The 21,638-nt window shown below is 36.7% G+C and overlaps 1 protein-coding gene across 1 annotated transcript in view; it reads right to left on the bottom strand.

Moving 5' to 3' along the window:
* Positions 1–21,638, bottom strand: part of INSC (inscuteable homolog (Drosophila)) — a 106,221-nt gene that overhangs the window by 46,334 nt on the left and 38,249 nt on the right. The window contains exons 2-6 of the mRNA XM_009890966.1: positions 20,215–20,560; positions 19,659–19,711; positions 17,904–18,027; positions 15,347–15,460; positions 9,404–9,529 (exon numbers count right to left, since the gene is read on the bottom strand). Of these exons, the coding sequence (XP_009889268.1) occupies positions 9,404–9,529; positions 15,347–15,460; positions 17,904–18,027; positions 19,659–19,711; positions 20,215–20,560 (763 nt within the window). The remainder of the gene's footprint in view (positions 1–9,403; positions 9,530–15,346; positions 15,461–17,903; positions 18,028–19,658; positions 19,712–20,214; positions 20,561–21,638) is intronic.

Genomic DNA, 21,638 nt, shown 5'->3' with positions numbered 1-21,638 from the left:
CCTGCTGAGTGAGAAGAAAAGAAGAATTATGAAAGCTACTCAACTGATAGGTCTTTCTGTAAGGCCATGTCTTCCCAGTTTCTTTTCTGCCTCTATCAGGGACAGGAGGAATATTTGAGGTCCAAAATAGCTCTCTCCCTGCACTCTTTTTAAATTGATTCTCATTAATCTCTGCCGTCAGTTTAAGAGCTGAGTAAGCTTCTTCTTTCATCTTAAAATTAAATTTGCTTGATAGATTATTATTATTATTATTAGGTAGGGAAAACCCACCTGTCATTTGATGTGTTGGCTTCTGTTCCTTCAGACGTCATTCGCGGATCATTTGCTGCCCTGATCATTGTCATTGCTTTAAGCAATATTTTAAATCATTACAGAAAAATCATCATCTGCTGATTTCCAAATTATTTTTCATTTATAAAATTCTCTTAACATCCTGACTTTTGAAACATAAATCTAGAGCTATTTGGAGTGCTTTAAATAAAATACTTAGTGAAATATAAAATCAATAGATAGCATAAAATACCAACATAACTGACTGCAAAAACCATGTGTAAATTATATGGGAGCCAAACAAGTGCAGAGTGGTAACCTGGCACCAGCTCAAATTTTCAAAATGAAGTTGGAGGGAATGGCAATCTACAGGCACTGCTCCAATTTGATCTTGCACATTGAAGTGTACACCTCAGTCTGAGGACTTCCCCTTTCAGCTTTCAAAATCTATTTCAATGGAACTTACATTTTTAAAACAAGAAGAAAAAAACCTGAAGACACTCTCTCTTCTGCTCCTCAGCTAAAAAAAATAGAGGTGTATTAAAAAACAGAGCAGAAGGTAAATAAGAAGAGAGGTTGTTCCTCCTACAGTGACTGCATTAAATAGGGGAACCAAATGCCAAAGTACACCTAATTTTATCAGCTCTCACTCTGCATGAACACTGCTTTGGAGCCATGAAAAAATTCAGCAGAGCAGTGGCACCATTTACTCTCAGCGCATCATTGATAATACCTGAATGCAGCTGCAATGCCTTCTCCTGATCAGGTCTTAAAGAAACATGACAAAACCTCAGTAAAACAGGGCTGCTCTGACAGTTTTGAGATTTTTGCATGTGGACGTGTTATCACAGATCCATGCTTAAGCTGTACGTGACTTTAAGCGCAGGGCAAAGGGAAGCAAAGCCTAAATCTGTGGGTGACATGGAAGGACTCGCACTAAAGGCAAAAGACTCAAAGTGTTCACTGTTGGGTTAGAAGACAGCTCGCACTTTTGTTATCGATTTATATATCAATTCATAGACTGCCTGCTGTGCCTCTTATTGAAAAGACAGACAAGGCTTGTCAAAAATTCTTGTACCTATTTTATCTGACTGAAAATTTTGCTTTGTTCCACAGCACTATGTGTTCAGTGATCACCAAATGAATATTTACTCTGTGAAATCTATTGCAGTCTGAAACCTCAATCATGAACAGACCCACAGATGTGCATCTCTGTTGACATTTTTAACAGGTAGTGGTTCTCTTGTTTTAAAATGAAATTACTCACACGCTTAAAGCTAAGTGCATGTGTATATGTTTGCAGTCTGGACCAGGCCTGATATCTAAATGAGGATCTACTGATAAACAACAGAATCTGTGTCTTCCAAAAGGCAGCTATTCACCAACTCCTTAGCTAAGTCTCACATGGTCCTACTTTACCAGTATTATCAAAATGTTTATCTTTAGTGCTACGTTTGCTGGCTCCTTTCTCCCTCTTCTAAAATCTATAATATGATTAAAGCAAAGCAAGGTTTGTAAGGAGAGGTAATATCTTTTATTAGAGCAACTGATACATATCTCCTTAGACCATCAGGGCTACAACAACACAACCACTATAATTTAATTAGTCATTTTAACAGAATTGGAATAATGGCAGTGACCTCAGCCAAAGTATTTAGTCTATACTTTTTTCCTACAGAGATCTGGCAATGCCCCATAATCCTGCACTAACATGTCTGTCTTTATTCAATTCCATGTCTCTTGAATAATAAGTACATCAAAAAAGCCCTTGCTTTTTTCTTTGCATGATATGGGTACTACCATAAAGCAAACAGATTTTAATCTGCTGTGTAACTGGCAGAAGGTTTGCAACAGACTGAATGATACTGCAGAGATTAGCTGCCAGTTGGTTTGGGGGTTTTGCTGTTGGGTTTAGGGTTGGGTTTTTTTTGGGGTGGGTGGGTCGGGGTTTTTTTTAACGTGTTTTCATACTGGTTTTCAGTATTTAGACACACATCCTTTCCATGACTTCCAAAGCATTTTGCCCTAGAACTGCAGCCTGTCACACCTGAAGGTGGTCAGATTCTGCAACAACCTAAGATGTCTCGCTGCACTTGTCTGGGATTGTGCTGAAAGAAGCTGCATTTGCTAATATGTATACATAGCTGTGTAATCAGGACGTAAAACCTGAAACACCACCTAATATACACGAAGCCAGCAGTTGACAAAGGGCAGTTCCTGCACTCTCGGATATGATTTAATGAATCTTGCAGGGGCTTTGACAGAAATGTAATTTGCCAAACCCAGCACATTTTTCACTGCCAATTAATTAAACAGCCTTACTGAGAAGAAGTGTCCAGTAAATTAAAGAGCTGCAAGCCTAGAACTTTACATTATCTAATTGTACCACAAACTCAGCTACTGAAATAGATTTGCCTGGTTATCAAAAAGGCTATGTGAAAAGCAGCTTTTGAAAATGTTTTTCCCCAAACTATTTCTTAAGATTGACTTGTATTTCTGTCTCATTGTAGCTCTTCATTCTGCTGTGACCTACACAATTACCCAATGACAACATTAAGACACAGTTCCCAACTCCAGCTATCAATGACACCAAGTTTCAGTGTGCTTTGCACTGCCTGTCAAAAGTTGCCTGAATTAATCTCTAAAAGGTTATCCTCCTCTCTCAACATTCAGAACAACAGAAATCTCTTTATCCATTCCTCCTTACTGTTCATAACTTCACAAGAGTGATTTCAGAGACTGGCTGCAAACGGCCATGGAAGATAAGCCAAAACAGTGTTCTCAGATGGAAAATAGTGCCATTATGCAAACCAGAAAAGTTGACTCCTCAGCCAAAGGGTTGTAAAAGGAACGCATCACTTGAACGCCTTCCATCTAAATCACCTCACATGCTTTTAGCACACAAGGCAGTGTTCTGTGGTTTCAAGCATGCAGAAAGTTTCCAGTCTCTTCCCACCCATGAAGCCTCACCGGCACTACTTTGGGGAACAAACAAAAATGCTATTCCACTTCATAAAACACTAATGAGAATGTGTTTGTCAGCATGACCCATGAAAAACTTGGAAAAGATTACAACTTTGGGTGTTACCTGTTTTTGTGGGAAAGAGGCAAGAGAAGGGCCACTAAACAACTTATCCCCATCTAATGACTTCTAAAAGTCCTTTATTTTGCTGTTAATATCCAGCCTTGCCCTGTCTCACTCAGGAGACAGAATAACATGAAATTTGACTTTCTATGAATGAAAACTAAATTTTGTAAATTGTGGTTTTCTTGAAAATATTTTTCTTAAAAAAATAAATATTTATCTTGCAAACTCTTGGGTCCAATCCATTTTAGAATAAAATATCTATGTCGTTTGTATCATCTTACAGGCTGATATAATCCCTTGTTCTGAAACTAACTGGATTCAAAACCACTGAAATAGGCCATAGTAATTCTTCATAGACTAACTGGAAAAAAATAAATTTTAACACAAAGCTCTTCTCTGAGGAGTGAGAGAGGCTACCAGTCTGAGGCAGACCTCTGTACTTCCCAAGATCTCATTTCTGGAAGTCCTGTGAATGAGCCGCTACTTGACATAATAAAAATCAACTTTTCACTGCTTCTCAGAAAGCTGCACGCAACTCTGCATTTCTTAAAAGAAGCAAATCACCTGCAGACATGTTTTTAAATGTAGCCATCTATGGGTCTCTCCTTTCTCTCACACGTGTTTTCTAGGAGACCATTTGCTAATGTTTTGCTTCCCCTGGTATTTTGCATTTGGAATATTCAAATATGAAGACAGCTATATAGTTCATTTAGATCAGGCAAATTTCCGATCTCTTGTATGGTATGAAGTTATTTCAATCATATACCAGGTACTACAACAATAAAAACATTCATGATTGTGGAGCATTCACATGCTGTGACAATGAAATCCATAGGCCACCAGCTAACTTTTGTGTTCAGATTTTAGAAGTGGTGACTGTACCCCTCTTACCAGGTCATCCAAACCCTCATAATCAAAGCCCTCTCCATAATTCTCACTTCTGTCTCACCCTACAGCTACATGAACAGCAATGGTTTTAGCAGCTGAGATTTAAGGCAGCACAACATCTGAAACAAAGTTACTCCCTCGTCTTGACTGAGGTTAATGTTTGAAACTGAAAGTTCAAGGTGTTGGAACTGAATGATGTAACCAACTCACCTTGACCCAAAAGCTATGAATAAATTGTAGATGCAGATACTGTAATAAAGAGTTTACTTAATCCCCACCAAACGCTTGTTTCTCATATGTATCATTGACAGACTATATCCCCATCATGCAGAAATTATTATTGTGTATAAGATCATGGTTGTTCTTAAAAATCAGGCTTGGTTCACAGTGAACAATAGATTTTAGGTCACTGATGTTTAAGAAGTCTTCATGAAATTCATAGTTTCCCAACCACAAAATTTATGTGCTTTGTACTTGCTTCCCCCTCCTTCAGGTTCTTTTTCTGGAGGCAAGTAAGTTGACATCATGTGCTTTAAATTAAGTATTCATAGCAATTTATAATCTATACCTATGCAATTTTGCTTAAAGCACAGTGATAAAAGCTGTGTGATTTGTTAAAAAGAAGGTTTTATTAATGAAAGTAAGAACTGTTGTCACCAGTAGTTCAAATAGTGTAAGTAAACATACACTACACAGGGTTAATATTTAGGCAGCTGCTTGAATGACTATTTGTATACATCATTGTGTTGTTGTGGCAGTTGAGCCTTGATCTAGGTCCTAGCTGAGTTGCAGCTTTTTAATGTAATAATGTTTCACATGCATAGTAAAAACTGCAATACATTGCACTATCTGTTTGCTATTTATTTCTGAACTAACTCTGCAGTTCTTTTATTGCATCAGGAAGTTTGCCTCTGTGAAAGTCACAAAACTGAGCTTCAGCGTAGGGCAAAAATTGGAAAGCCATGCCTTCTAGCACCGGTCAACAGCAAGCATTGCATGGACAGACGTGAAGCAGAGAAACCGCCACAGTCTTTAGGCTTTAATGAGGCTGCATGTCAGCATATATACAAGGGAGACTGTTCAGAGGGTGCTGCAAAACAAGGACCTGATGCAGCCTCAGGAAGAGATAGGGCTGAAGAACTGCTCGAGGCAAACAGTGTGCTATTATATATATATATATATGTTATATATATGTTTTTTATATCTATCTGTGTTATATCTATAGATATACGATTGTATTCAAATGCAGACCCCTTTTCCAAGCAAGATTGCTTCATGTTGAAGACAACAGCTGTTAGATTTTATGTGTGTCTTGACAATGAAAATGGTATTTGAAGTACGTAATTCCTAATGTAATTTGCAGGATGTACCTTATCAGACAATCAAGATGGCAATTATTTTTATTTTTTCTTAAGTTTCATGAAATGTACATGTTAATCTATCCCGACTCTGTGCCTTACACGGTCCTTCCTATATGGGAACACTTGAGGTGAATTAAGTTTTCAAAGCACATGCATGAAGGTTCAGATATTCTTTCCTCTAGAACTTTCACCAATCTTCCACTACATGATTGAATTTCTGTCCTAAAGCTCAGGGCTAGATACATGACCAGGTCTGCATGTGCAACTCTAACACTGTTCTTCAGTTTCCAGTCATGCTTATCTCCCCCAGCCTCCTTTCAGTTCCTCTGGTTTTAGCAATTTTAGCTATTTTCTGTATTATCTACTACCTGTATTTTATGTTCTCTCTGCATAAACTCTGGAATGCATAGACAAAGAATAAGCACCCTTTCTAATGCAGTGAGCTTTATCCTAAAAACTTTGCTTGATCAAGAGCCACAAGACACAGCTGACAAAACTCTCTTGGGTATGAGGACAGGCAGCTACAGGAATAATGCAAAGGAGGAAAATTCTGATGGCTTTTCCAGGGTCTCTCCACTTCTCTCTGAAGTGGGACTGGTCAGGCAGCTGAGACCAAAGAATGATCTCAAACTTGCTGTGGTTTGTGAAGTTAAAGTGTACCAAACAACCAGAGATCCATAAGCAGCTTGAAGCACCGGAATCACCACTTGTGGAAGACAGGTTACATAGAACAACATTTATTTACACACAGTCCTCAGTCACAAAATGAGGTTATTTCTTCACTATCTTTCCACTTCAATTGCCTGACTAATTCGTTACTGTTGAGTTCCTGGAGCTCTGCCCTTCCACGTACAACAAAGTAACAGTACCTTTTTCAAAAGTCAGTAAAGTACTTGCAAGTGAAATTTTAGCTATTCTAAACTGACGTTTTAACCAACTAATTTTGCATTATTGAGCATACAGCCAACTAGATTGACCTAAAAGAGTTAAAGCTAGTCATTGCAACAACTACTTGGTCATGGTAATTATAGCAAAGATCAGCTTGTTTACCAAGATGATGAAAAGGTAATAACGGCTTTTTCAAGTGTGCTGGTAAGAGAGTAATGCAGATGTATATTTAAAGATGTGTGACTGGGAAGAACAAGAATTACTTTTTAAGAAATTGAGGAAAATACCTTTGCTTAAAATTGACAATTTTCTACATCTTCAGAAATAAGCACTTAATTGTTACTTTCCTTCATTGGTAAATTAGGACAGTATTTTCATATTGCAATGCAAAAAACTTACTCGAGACAAATGGTTTAAACCCACTATAGCATCATTCACATTAAATTTGCACTATTATAGTGAAAGCCTAATATTCAGGTATCTTAAAACCCAAGAAAATGGTTAAAATAGTCTCTACTTGGACCTGTGACTGACTTCCTTGTTCACTTTCTAAATAACCACCTACATTAACCTTCTTGTGTTGCTACTGAATTGGCAAGATCAAAGAGCCTTGGATAAATAAACAATATTCCTAATATCTTTAGTAATTAAGCACTACAATTACTACAGGAAGTATGCCATCCCCTTTTAGTTCACCTCCGAGACAAATGTTCCATTAGAAATTATAGCTCTTGCTGCTTTCAAGTGGTCTTTTAAACACTTCAATCGTTGTGAAATCTAATTGAAAAATAGAGGGAGTGGGGTTTGTTTGGGTTTTGTGGTGTTTTTTTTTTTTAATTTTATTTTTTTAATCTCAAATTACCTAGCCAAGCTTTATTTGTTTGAATGAAGTTTCTGTCATTAAAAATCAAGTTCAAATTGCACTGATGTTTTAATGCACTAGGTGGCATAATGATATTCACATTAGAGCAAATTAAATGCTTCACCACCACCCTGGTATTTATTTGGATAATAGAAGCTGCCCTTTCTGCCAGGTAAGAAGTCCTATGGTAATTTCTGTAATGATAGGAATGCTAATATTGTTAACCCTCTTTTTTGTTCTTTGCAAGAGCACTTCAAATTTTAAAAGAAAAAAAAAATCGTTCTTATTTAAAGAAGACAATATAAAAAACTGGAGTGCCATTAAAATACTGTTCATCTGATCCATGCACTTTCCATTGATTCTCTACGGTCAGAATATCTTGTTGCTTCTAAATAGGTGTACAAGAAGGGTGAAAAGAGAGTGCAAAGAGTAGTAAAAGTTTCTTGTTTACTTTGCTTCCTCAGCTCTATAAACTAGCAAACCTGGGCTGTCACCAGCTGATAGATTATTGGCAGATCACATAGCATTGTACCGGCCTGTGTTGTTTAACCTCCATTAGCATTTGGAGGGACATTAATCTCCTTGCAGAGAAAATTTGTTTCTTTTGATATATGAAATATCTCATTCTCCCCCACCAGAATCCCAGGCATGTGCTGGACCCACATAACATATGGATCCTCAGCAACGTAATTTTAGGTAAAGAAGTTGACAAAGTGATAACCAAATGGTCCTGTCACAAACCTGTCCATTCATTCAGGTGAATAGGATTAACGTCCAGCTCCTCATAATGCAGACTTAGGTTTTTCAAGACGTGCTTTAAGAATTGAAAGCACAGGTGAAAAATGAACTACTGAAAGCATTGTTAGGGGTTTCTGTTAAAAATCCTTTAAACCCTACTCCAACCCTGATTGTGACAAAGTTTACCCTGAGCAATTTTACCTGTGACCAACATTAAAGTAGATCAAAGACATATGAGCTTGAGAGTTATCACTTTTTCTAGGACTCCTGTTTCATCAGCTTTGATATGGGCCACTTTAAATGCATGTTGACGCTGCCAGGAATTGGACCAGGTGAGTTGAATCAATCTTTTCCATTTCTGACTCTATTAATTCTACTGTTATAGTGGACATAATGAAAGATCCTTTTAGACTGATTCTGGTGTCAGTCTGAACCAGCATTATGTCAAAAAAAAATTTAAGTCATCTTCATTTACTGTAAGCTCAGAGACTTGCTTTTTGCTGCAGATGTTCTGTCATGGTTTGCTTGAATTCTGGGCAGTAAATTACAAGATACGTCAATGTAAAGTGGCAGTGAAATCATTTATCATTAACTTGAAGAGGCCATTATTCAGCTGTGGAAGATGACTGTTTTATGAAATACAAAGGATGAGATCATGATTTAGTGACCAGAAGTGTTCATTTTCCAAAACACAGCAGTATGTAGTGAGAGTGAAAAGGGAATGGAGCCTAAGCAGTTGATATAATTTTATCTGGATAATGTTTTGATATTTGCCATCTCAGTTAAAATTGGCTTTTATAAGACTCGTTGCTGATTAGCAGACAAGACATATTTTTCTATTGGCTAGCTGCTATATCTGTCCCTGTTCTTTGTATGCAATTACAACTCTCACAAGTTACTGCAGTGTCACAAGTAGGTGCCCTACCTGAGCATCAGGAAAGGATTTAAAGAGGTATAAAGCTTTCTGTGTTTACAAGGGTTATTTGAAATATTGGAGTTTCTAAACAAACACTTCAGAGAGTCCAGAGGTTATACTTTCTCAAGTTTTTTGACGTAGTCACTAACGTGTTTACCTGTTTTATTAAAATTATCACTGTTTAGAAAGCTTATTTGTGCAAGCAACTGAATAGGATAATGCTATTACTGGAACTAATTTTGTAAAGACTGAAGATGTGTTCAGGACAAAAAAAAACGAGCATGGTATGGAGCACAGTATCAAACACCACCAAGTTATCAGTTCTTAGAAGAGATTAAACCAGGACTTCTCTGTTTTATGACACAGTTGGTACAGAACGCTGAAGTGCCTACCTTTTCCAGCTGGTGCATCCCTTCCTCTACACAGCAAATGGATGCCAATGTTCTCAGCGTCTGAGGATAAAGGCACCTGAAACAATCCTGGCGACAGATCTTAAAGAGAGCAACTACACCTCCTTCCTGCAGGGGAAAAGCAAAAATCAGAAAAGCAGCACTGAATGTTTCCTTAGTATTTAATTGAGATTGTGATGGGGGCAGATTCCTTTAGTAATTTATCCAAATTAGCTATCATCACAACACCAACAAAGAAGATGTTAAGTTCACACAGAGAACTCAAGTTGATTAATGCTTATACACTAAGTGGTGAAAAAGTAATATAGCCTCAGTGGGAGGTGTGCTTAAGTCATTGACTTTTACCAATTACAAGCACAATTTAAATTAAACTTGACATTCATGTGAAAATTACAAAGAATTATCAATAGGCAGCAATTGGAGTGACATTTAAGTGACAGTTCAACCATAGGCTATTATAGTTTAAAACAGATTTTTGTTAGCATACATTTCCCATTCCTCTATATTTCTGAGCTCCATACAATATTTACTTAATGCAAAAATACGAAAGAGAAGGTCATATGCTTGAAGAGCTACTGAAAATATTGTGGAAATAGCTGTCAGGTTCTATACAGATACAATCCATACCTTCATCCTCTAATACACAAAATTTGTATTACGACATTTTTTTCTTTAAATATGGCAATAATGGCAAAAAATTGAGTATATATACACATCCTTACAGTAGCTATCCTTAATCATTTCCAACACAGCTTGTAAACATACGTTAGCAAAGTCCACATAATAAATGGAAAGGTATAAACAAACACACACAATATATGTACTTCATGTGGTAGGATTTTTTTGTATTGTTCTTAATTTCAAAATGTTATGCCATCAGTAGACTACAGATTCCTTATATTATGTAAGAACAGATATATAATGAAGAGGAAAGCATTTAAAATATTAATGACAGATGAAAGATCTCACACTAAAGTAGTCAGATTACAGTAGTAAATTAAAAATAGTTGGAATCATGGACCAAGTGTAATATACACCCTTCTTTTTAAGCCTATTTCAGTAGCCTCAGTAGAAAAATATTTTTCAGGTTCACAGAAATAATCTTTTTCTTCTCAACCATTTGTGTTATTTGAAAGCTCAACAGGTTGTAGTGACATAAAACCTCTGGACTACAATGCAGACTTCACTCATTTTCAGAATTCTACTTTTTTGTATAGTTCTGCTGGAATAGAGTAGAGAATAATAGAGCAAGCAAAGCTATCTGTTCAGTTTAACAAAAATATACACCAATTTATAAGAGAATTAGACAAAAAGAACACCTTGATACATGTTCAAGATAGAAGTTTTAAATTATGTCTTTGTACAATTATATATAAGTTCTGTGAGATCAGTGAGAACAGTAGGATTACTGTGGTTTGCTAACATTAAAATTTATTTCTGGAATTGTAAGAAGTGGACATTTATCTGTACGAGTTATTTTATATCTAGTACTGCTATATATAGCCTACCGCAAAAAGACATTTCTGAGCCTTTAAAATAAGAGGCAGTACACTAACAAAATAAGTTTCTGTCATATTTTTCCTTCCACAAAAGGATATTGATATTTCACCCAGGCAGTAATTAAATTATCTATGAAAAATACAGAAAAAAAGCTATTACAGTGTTGTCCCCAAACCTAAGGTAACTGGGATTTTTTTTTAATTTTATTATCAGTTTGAAAGTCCCCATAGTTCAGTAAAATCAGAGAACATCTGATTCTCTGCTTTAGCCATAATAAGCAGAAATCTGTGGGCAACACTAGTAAAGCTCAAGTGATGTTGGCACAGGTGCTTCAAGCTTTCTGTATGACAAATTGATGCCCTGCTTGTGCCACTGATGGACAGGAAGTGATTTATCACTGCATTTGTCAGGAGGAGGTCTAAACTGTTTATTTTGTGCCCTGTGTGCCATTATCAAGCTGTAAAATATTGATCACAAGTAATGAACTAGAAAGCTGTAAGTGAAATACAGAACGGGTAGGAAATACTGAGCCAGATTCTATGGCTTGTCAAAAACATTGCCCTCAGTGGGATCTCAGCATTCCTCAGGATTTATTCTCCTTTTTCAAGATTTCTCCCCTGTATCTTTTACAATGATAACAAAACTATTCCATCTGACAGAGATGCACATAAATTGATCAAATGGGTAACCAGTACCATTCAAACAAAGAAATATAACAGCACTGAGCTTTGCTTGCTTTGGAGATTAACTTGCACCATTCCAAAAGCTCCCAATATGTCTAAGCATGCTTTTATTTGTCCTTTGCAGACTTTTTGGCATTTCCAGGTTTTGGCCAAGTAACACATGAAATGCTGCTCTTGTTGTCATTCAAGTTTCATCTGGGATAGGCTTCACATGCTCTGTGAAGCAGTATCTGAAAGAGAGAACTTGCTTTACTGCTTGATGACCTGCTTCTGTCCTATATTGGATTAACAGGAATTCAATTTCGTGGAGACGTCCCTGAGATGCTGTTCAGAAGGGCTAGCAGTAGATAACAAAATCACCTGAAATACAATCACAAAAACTATGTGAAGGAGGTCATGAGTATAAAAAGCCCCACTGTGCATAGATTTGAGTGAATAAAGAGGGGAGAGAAAAGGCATCCAACCCTAAGGTGTAGCATTTTGTAGTTTCACCCTGAAATGACTCAAAGTACAGTGAATTCTCATAGAGCCTTTCCTCGTGATGGAGGACAACATTTATAATTAGCTTGAAAGATGATGTCAAAGAAATCTTCAAAGTAAATACTTGCTAGAAAAGGAACTGACATGCAAAGAAGGTAAGGCCAAGATGTATTAGAAGCTTCTCAGAGCAAGTGATCTGCTGCACATCCCTGTGGAACTCAAATAGTCAAGCATTCTCCAAAGAAGCATGTGATAAGCAGGTATGGCTATCTTCATTATCTTCATTTTTGCCACTCTATTATTATAGCATCCAGTTCAATACAGTTGGTAGTAGACTCTAATTATTACCGGTGAAATAGATTTATTTACAAAGACTTTCTTTATCACTGTGTCCCAGCATTTATTTATTGTAACTCTGGAACTGATTTTTACTGATTCTTCTGGTCGTTACGAAGCCAAATCAACTTAGAACCAGTCTACTTCAAGTAACGTGAATTTTTGACAGTTGCTCAAGTCCACCCAAAATTCATACTTTCTGGTTTTTAGTGTCTCCTTATGCTCTCGGAACATGAAGGTAGAGTTTTAACAACTAGGACTAATTTATAATTTTTAATATGAAAGATCCCAGGATTACAATCTAATAGATATAATGTAATAAAAAATACTTTTGTGAATACATCCCTGCAATGCAACCCCAGACAATCGTACAGCAAGTTAGTAACGTTGTTTGATGCTTAAGTGTGTGCCATGACAATTGACAGAGTATTTTAGCAACACCTGATTCCAAAGGTAGGAAACTGATCTGCAGACAGAAACTTGACTAAAATTTTTCCCTGGTAGTTGCGACAAATGCTTTGCTTGGGTCTTCCTTTCCTCATTTTCTCTTTTTGCTTTTAAAATTATCTAAACTGGTGGAGTTTCCATCATGCTGACACTAGTGTGGTTGCTTGTACTGTTCGAAACTTACAGCTTAATGTCGGTTCTTCTATTAGCTCAGAATTCAAGGATTCTTATTATTATTTAGGCTTTCTCCCTTCATTTCTTATCTTGCCCTTGCTACTACTCATTTGTGTTAGAGATCTTAGTCTTTATACTTCTGACAGGTAGTGAGAACGACTAGGTGGCTGCCAGGGTGAGTCAGCAACATGACTCTTTCACAGCAGATTAAAAAGTTACATGCTAAAAATAAAGTTGAAGAATGCCTCCAGGTGGAATAAAATTATAGGTGACACTTCAGCATAGGGGGTTAGCATTTCAAAGCCTTTTTAAATTTTGGTAAAATATTGGTGGGGAAGAAGCAGCAGGGAGAGAGAAGAGTGAAACTCTTACTAAAATGTAAAGCGAGAAACTAGTTCCTATAATATTGTAGCTCTACAATATTATCATGGCTCTTTGTTTGCATGTCCAAGATTTTGGTGTGCTTTAGAGTTGTAATTTATATCTTGGGACAGGAAAAAAAAGCTAACAACAGTGTTCCACAAGATCACACATTGTCATGGAGAGTAAGACTTCAAGGTTACATGAACAAATTTGTTGAGTTTTGCTTTCACTGTAAATAAACATTCCCCTTCTCTGGCTAGTTTTTGCCAAAGATAATATGACAATTCTCAAGTTAACTTCTGTACCTGTGGGAGGTTTTGAGATCTTTTCAAAAACTGAATTAATTCTTACCCTTTTAATGAGTGGGTGCAGTTCCAAAACTTTTATTACTTTTTTTTGGTTTGTTTTCCCAAATGAACCTGCCCTCTCATGGTCATAGCTAACCACTCAAGTGACTGAATTCAAAATTCTGGTCCGTTACGATTCTGCTGCCACCTTGCTCACTGATGCAGATAACTAAGGCAGTACAGAGGTTGAAGGATGATGGTGAGTCAGGACAAATGTATTTCATAGTGCACAGAGGAAACAAACACACAGAATGGGTGATGTAATCACTGCTGGAATTTGGCAACCAAACACCACTTAGGGATCTTTGCATAAGGGAATGCATTTCCTCACTTGTAAACCTGTGACACACCCACTTTCTAACAATAAATTAATTTAGTGATTTATTGAAGGTCAGACTTCACTTCTGCTAAATTAAACTGTTATGGAATTCAGACGATGATAAAAAGCACAAGACCAATTTTCCTCGGTTTTTTATTTCTGCACTTCCTCACTACTCAACATTTTAACATTGTTTTTGGATACCACTGAGTGGAGCTCAAATACCAATTTAGAAAAAATTAAACCTCTCAGGCTGTTGCCAGGATCTACTACACGTTTCTGAGTCTACCTCATTCACAGCCTTCAGAACACAGCAGTACCTTTTGTGGTGCAAACATCCATCTAAAGGCAGATCAGAAGTAAAATTAATTAAATGCTGCTGTTTAACTTCATCTCTAAGCAGGACAAAGGATTGGCACACAACTCCACAAGCAGAAGCTTGGGAAAGGAGGCTTTCTTCTTTCAATATACACTGCGGTTGTGATTATCTTACCCTCGACCTCACATAATGCCCTGCCTTTCTCACTTTTTCAAAATCCAAGCATCCTCAAAGGTGCAAACTCTGCAGGGATTGCCAGTATCATTGATCTTGGCAGAGTGATTTATTTGTGCCAGAGTTAGCATCAACTGCTCAGTAAACGAGAACATATACTGCCAGAAGTAACTGTAATGACATTCCTCTGTAAAAGGAAAATAATGGATGCAAATTTTTTCTAAAATTACATCTTTAATAGTATCTCTAACCTCCTCTGTACACACCGCTGAAGAGGTCTCACTGTTTCTCTGCACAGTCAGCCATCCGCGTGGCTGATTGTAAAAGTCTTTCTCCACTTATGTCACTAGTACTCAAAAAGTACTGTCAGGAGAGACACTAAAAAGGTGCCTAAGATGCTGTAGGGAGTGGTGGCACAGGTTGCACAAAGACAACTGTAGTTGAATCAATGCCCAGAAGCCTGTTGGAGCTTTCCATCCTTCTGCAGTTGCTTGCACAGGCATTGAGTTTTATTAAATTAAGTATCGGGGGTTATGGATTTTTATTTTTTTTTCAATTTAGTAGGATAATTGTGGTAATAAACTCTGCAGAGTAAGGCTTGCAAAAGAAGAAAAAAATAGTTTCTCAAAGTGTTGTTGTTCTTTAACCTAGATTATTTGTCTCCTGAAATACAAAAATTCATCTCATATTATACATTTCAAAACTCAGAACCAATACTGTGTTAAGTAAAATAACTCACTTGTATTACTATTTTACTTTGGATTAATCCATATATCCCCTTACCTTAGCTATGATACGGCACAGATGAGCACCTTCCTGGGTAAGGCTGAATAAACTACTAATCGCTGACTCAGTGATGTACACGCTATCCGACAATTCTATTTGTCTCAGCAGGTTCTGTGTGACATAAGATAATAAACATAATTTACTTCCAATGAAAAACATTAGTGTTATATTTAAAGATAAGATGGCGTAGAAAGTCTAGTTCATTTAATCCATATCATCTTGCTTCTTACCCAGAGAAAGGAAAAAAACATGGGCAGGAGTCAGACTGATAACACTGTAACGCATTTATCATCGCATTTGAATAGACGTAGCCAAGAACAGTGATATTTAGAAATAAATATGAGTAGAGTTAGAGAACGGGTATGTGTGTGAGAACACTAAACAACAAACTCTTCAGCTATTTAGTAAATTATTATTGGGTTTGGCCCAGGATTGAACTAAAATTTTTGGAAGGCAACTAATTGTCTTAGTGTAGAAGCTGTATCACAAGGCGATACAAGATTTTCACCTTAATTATAAGGAATATTGCTATACCTTTTCTAACACTACATTCTAAGTCTCTGGGTTCATCACTATTCTCAGTCTACACAGAAAACGTCATTCACCAATACAGGAATTCTTGTAGAGAAATATAGTTTAGTTCTCCAATGTATGAAATAGGTTAAATATTTTTATCTTTATAAATAGTTATCTTGCTTTTGCATGTGTGCCATTGCAGCATTACAGAGAAACATAGCTATCAGAATAATATGAAGTTCATTTAATTTTACGTTTTCTGAAAGTACAATCATTAGAGGAAGAATTAATTATATTTGTCAGGAGGAAGAAGGTAAACATTTTTATATTGAATCCAACTTTAAAAGAAGTGCAAGGAAATATCCTATATTTTAAACTGTTATTTATGCAAAATTATTGTCTTTTTAAGAGGCTGTGTTCTCCCACCTTTAGCATTAGAAAAATGTTCCATAAAAGACATAACTTATCAGTTCACATTTTGATATGAACCTATCCTGAGCAAAATCCTGATACGCTGATTAGAAAAGAAAGCTCTTGAAGTACACAATTCAAGAAGAGAGATCTGGGCTCTCACACAGACACAGTCTGTTCCAGAGCAGCAAACTACTCACAGACAATGCAGTTGTATGGCAGAAGTGGGCACACAGCCTGACTGAATGGCTCAGAAAACTGTTCTTAAAAGTGTTTTTATTAGTGACCTCTAATCCAAGTCTTCTGCCACACAAATACATACAAGATGATGCAGAGTAATTAATCCTGCTGCTTTAAAAGAAAAACCGGCTAGGATTTCAGGTGTATCAATAGGTGTCAAAGTGCCCAAAGACAGAAATATTAGCAATGAAGAACTGCTCTACACATTAAAAAGAATAAGCATCAAAACAACCACAACCTACTCACTGAATTTGCAATATGAAAAATTATTTACACACTATAACTCATATGTGACATTTCATGTAGTTCTCATAAATCCTAACCAAAGCCCATTAGCAAGTAGCTTGTTAGTTTGACTATAATTCTGCAAAAGTATTCTGGAGATTCTCGACTCCTACTAATAATCTTTTAAAACTGTAAGGGATGTTTCCGAAAGAGCCACAACTTTTTTGCTATCTTAATGCATCAAGGTATGTTAGAATTTAGCCAATACCATGCATTAATTTTCTTCTAGCACCATAGTAAACACTATTTAACTATTTCCTCTTCACTAAGCCTCTCATTTCCTCTTTTTCTGCAGGGACAACACAAAATTTCAGCATAACATCACCTCTAAACTATGGACAAATTAATTGAACATAATTACATTTGGGGTGTTTTATTTGAGGAAGATTAGAGACTGCAAAGTTATTTCTAATGAGATCTCAAGAAAGAAACTAGTGTAAGTCAAGAGAGATTGGGTAGACTTGCAAGTTGCTACTATTTCAAGCATGGTCTAATGGAAAAAAATTCATGCACTTGTAGTCTCAGGCTAATTACTTAGTGTATTTGTCCACATTTAATAGCCACTGGAAACTACGCATCGTCCTGCAATGTTTCTAGAAGGTTACACACACATAAGCTGTACACAACACTGTATTTTATCACTACTTCCTAGAGTCTAACACAGGCACTAGGTTAAAATGTGTGCTAATATACCTGCTATATTTACATCTTCTAAAAAGTCTAGCTTTTAATGACAAATATTGAGAGCAGGAGAGACTTTTTTCAAGGTTTCTAAAGAAAAGCAGTGCCTGTATGAAAAGAAGAGAAAATGTGTCCAAGGGTCTTATTAACAAGATGCTGTCCAGAAATTAGATGCCTTGCAATGAAAGAGGCATATCAGGACAAGTAACATAGTGAGCCACAAGATTATTTCATCTGAGATTGAGATTACTGGAGAAATTGAGAATACAAACTTAAATCTTTTTGCAAAATATTTGAATTACTGATCATAAGTTTGCTGAAAATTGAGAGTTGTAATTCTAATCCTCCTCTTAATGGATTCTCTCCCTCAAGAATCAAAATTTTGAAAGGTTTTGTTTTTTTTTTTAAACTATAAGCTAACCTGTGCCTCATGTGTTAAAACCAGCTCTATCAACTGGCCAAAATACTGCGCAATGGTAGTGAGCGTTTCATTAATACAAGATTTCATGGACTTCAGTATCTGTTCATCTTCAGTTTGAATGCACCTGAAAAGGAAAAAGGAAAAAGATGAAGGAAAAAAGATGCAACAGACAACTATTGTTTTATCAAATTGTCACAGGTGAGCTCTGTGTTAATAATGGGGATATAATGGGAATATAACTGTTCACATGAGGACACTTGTCTTTGCGCCATTAGCATTATACTGGACTTTGATTAAAGGTCTGTTGTCATCAAAGGACAACAGCAGACATTAATAAATTGGGATTCACAATTTACTTCACAGACTGCAAGCCAAATTTTGCTGCAAATGCTGTGTGTTTATACTAATGCAACTCTGCTATTTTCCACTTATGCTAATAATTACAGTCACTAGGATGCCTGCATTTCAACTGCAGCTGTGTATACCCAGCCATCTTTCATGACCAAAGAAGTGCTTTCAATAATTTTCATTTCATTTCATTGTTTAATGATAGCAGGATAAGGACCCAAAATTAATGTGTGTCCAGAGGAATAAAGTTCATTTAAATTTAAATAGCATACTCAAAAGTAAAATTTGGTCTTGTATGCAGAAAGACTGCATACAGCAGCTTTACAGAGTTAGTATAACTACCCTGTAACAAGTGACATTTGGCTGTAACTGCAGAAATGAGATAAAGATGGAAAACTTTATACAATTCAAATTAAACAACTAATACTTCCTCACAGAAATGCATTCATTTGAATTGTCAAAACATATTCCACCCAAGCAGGTCACTGTAATGGGAGATATAGTTTGGTTGATCAGTGTCTCTGCCTACACAGTGAGTCCCTTTTTCAGCTTTACCTGTCTTTCACCCACCTATATCAACTTCTTGTCAAACAGACAAGGAGGGAGAGGGCTGATTTGGGGCAGACTCTGTGAGATCAGAGCTCTCATTAAATCAGTGTGTCTCATAGTAGAATATAAAAGTAAAGTCTGAGCTGTGTGGGTTTGGCAAAAAGCAAAAGTGCTCAAGAAATGTTCTTTCCTGATAATTAGATGGTGTCTTTTCCGCTGATGATCCCCTGAGCAGAATAGTGCACAGAGTTTAAAGTAAATTGAAAAAGACCAATTGAACTGTGTTGAAGGAAACAGGATAACTTATGTTAGGCAGGGGAAATATCATGAGAAGAATTATAAAGAGATTCTTATTTTCCAGTTTCAGCACTCTGGAATGCACAGAGCTGAGTAAACCTACAACTGCAATTTAAAGGAATGTGTATTTATTTTGGTTTGAGTTACTAATTCATGGATATGTGCATACAGGAACATGTAGTATAATAGTCTCGGAACATAAGTTTTTACACCAGGTGAAATCTTGGGTCCACAGAACGTGAAAAAGAACTTTGTCACTGATATCATTAGAGCCAGACTTCCTCCCTTGATGTCTAAAAGCCCTGAAAAATCCACTTGCATGCAGCCTTGTGTCTATGCCAGGATCTTTGTGCAACAGCAAATCCCATCTTTCATTAGGATGCAGTTTAGATAAAAGCAACTCACTTCACCCACCAGAGGCCAACATTTAGAAAGCCGTTCAGGGTGGCAGGGGCCTAGTTAAAACATTTGAGGGTGTTAGTGGATTTATACTTCTCATTAGAAATTCTACAACATAATAAAACTGCAAAATTAATATTTCCACTAGAAAATTTAAATTACCTTTCTGTGAATGCTGTAAATTCTGAACACTTGTCTATTAAAAGACAACCAAACTGCAGAGAGAGAGAAAGAGAAAGTGGTTTTAAAGCAATATCTATACACACAATTGCTTTTTAAAAATAAATAACACTTGTTTGTGATAATTAGGTGAAAATCCTCTAGAAACATAACATTTCACGTTGACACCCTTTTTCTACTTTTTTGAATAAAACAAGTAGAGATAAAACTGAAGTTAACAAAAAACGTAATATTTTCTACATTGTAAATGCAAAGGAACTCACAGATGGGGCATCTAATTACTTTAGTCCAGTAGTCCTCAAAAATGAAACTTTTTTCAACGTAATTTGTCAACATTATTAACATTCAGAATCAGGCCTATGATAAAATAGGATCCAAAATGAGTCAATAACATTTCCATTGCTGAAAAGGGATTAGAAAATCTTAAACAAGGTACCAGTATCAGTACGTAAGGATTTCTTACAGATTATTTAAAGTAAGTTTTAGTTATTACAATAAAAAAAATAAGACAAACATGAGATCAGGTAAGGCATCCTACCTGGTACATTTCTTCTGAAGAATTCCTGGTGAATGTATTGTATTCATTTATCATGGAACGTACATGGCAGTTGACTCTTACTGTCATGCTGTGGACTCTCTGCCATCTATTCTTTTCCAGCTTTTCAGCAATCCTGGTCAACTCTGTGCTTATGATCCAAGCTCTTTTTAATAGCAGCTGCAAGTTATCACATGTGCTATATTGTGAAGAAAGGATAAGTTCATTTTGTTCATCCTTCTCAGCGCTGATTGGCTTGGACTGGAGAATACACATACATTCACAGTCTGTCATCAACTTCAAATCTTCCATCCATCTCTGAACAGAGTCCACCTGAATCAAGTGCATGCTACAAGGCAGAGGAAGAGAAGGAAGAATAGGGTAAAGCAAGACAACCTTAGAATAAACCACCAGCAATACCATACTGTTGCATCCACCTACCAGGTTGCGACTGATTGACAAAAGGCAATTAATTGAACAAACTATTTGCTTGCACTAACACAGCAACATGCTTAGCTTTCTATTCCAAACACAGGTTTTGGTTTTCTAACCACTTTTACACCACATACCCTGCTATAAATTATTTGAGAAAAATCAGTAGAGATCAGAGATATGTAAACAGAAGTTTAGACTGCACTTTTTGGGGGAAATATTTCTTGTACATTCAGAGTTTAACATGATGAAGGAGCAAAGTTATGGGTGTATTTGCTGGTTGTTTATGGGACTGTACTGTCAGCTTTGTTTAGACACTTAACAGAAAAAGTTCTACCTTGCAGCATCTCTCCAAAGCCCTTCCACCCACAGTGATACAGCCAAACCAAGACAGCAGATGATACTGTCAGCAATATCTGTTTCTGCAATATAATCCCTTAAACCTCAGCTGGATTCTACTTCCTGACCAGTCCTTTACCTTCCCCCTTCTTTCTCACTGCTCGCTGTACAATTTGCACATCTGATTTCCAAAGCACATTTTTGCACAACAGCAAATACGCTGTGAACCAATGAGGCTGAAGGAAAGTCCTTGATGAGTACACTGTGACACAAGGACAACAGGCCTGCATTTTGTGCCCTTGTCCTCCAGCTAGTAAAATGTGGTACCCAATACAGCAACAGTACTGAGTTGTTCTGAGCTCATCTTTGTGAGGGATCCCAAGTTCCCCAGAGCCTTGAGACAGAGTTGCCAAGATTTTTTTTCTTATAGTGAAGTGCCTAGATCCTAATAAAAACAACCTTAATCCTCACCCCAACCATACACACATACAAAGCCAGGTTTTATTAGATATGAGTAGCGTTATTAACATACCTACCAGTATATAAAGGTCAGATATAGGACCCTGCGTGAAGAGGGCTGCTGTGGGCTCCCAGCTTTGTATTTTGACTCTCACCTGCCACACCTAAAGCTGGACATCTCTTTCCCATTGCAGGAG

This window comes from Charadrius vociferus, unplaced genomic scaffold (assembly GCF_000708025.1).
Source record: "Charadrius vociferus isolate BGI_N301 unplaced genomic scaffold, ASM70802v2 scaffold248, whole genome shotgun sequence".
Classification (NCBI taxonomy): domain Eukaryota; kingdom Metazoa; phylum Chordata; class Aves; order Charadriiformes; family Charadriidae; genus Charadrius; species Charadrius vociferus.
The sequence above is the reverse complement of the archived record's forward strand: the minus strand, read 5'-3'. Positions and strand labels throughout refer to the sequence as shown.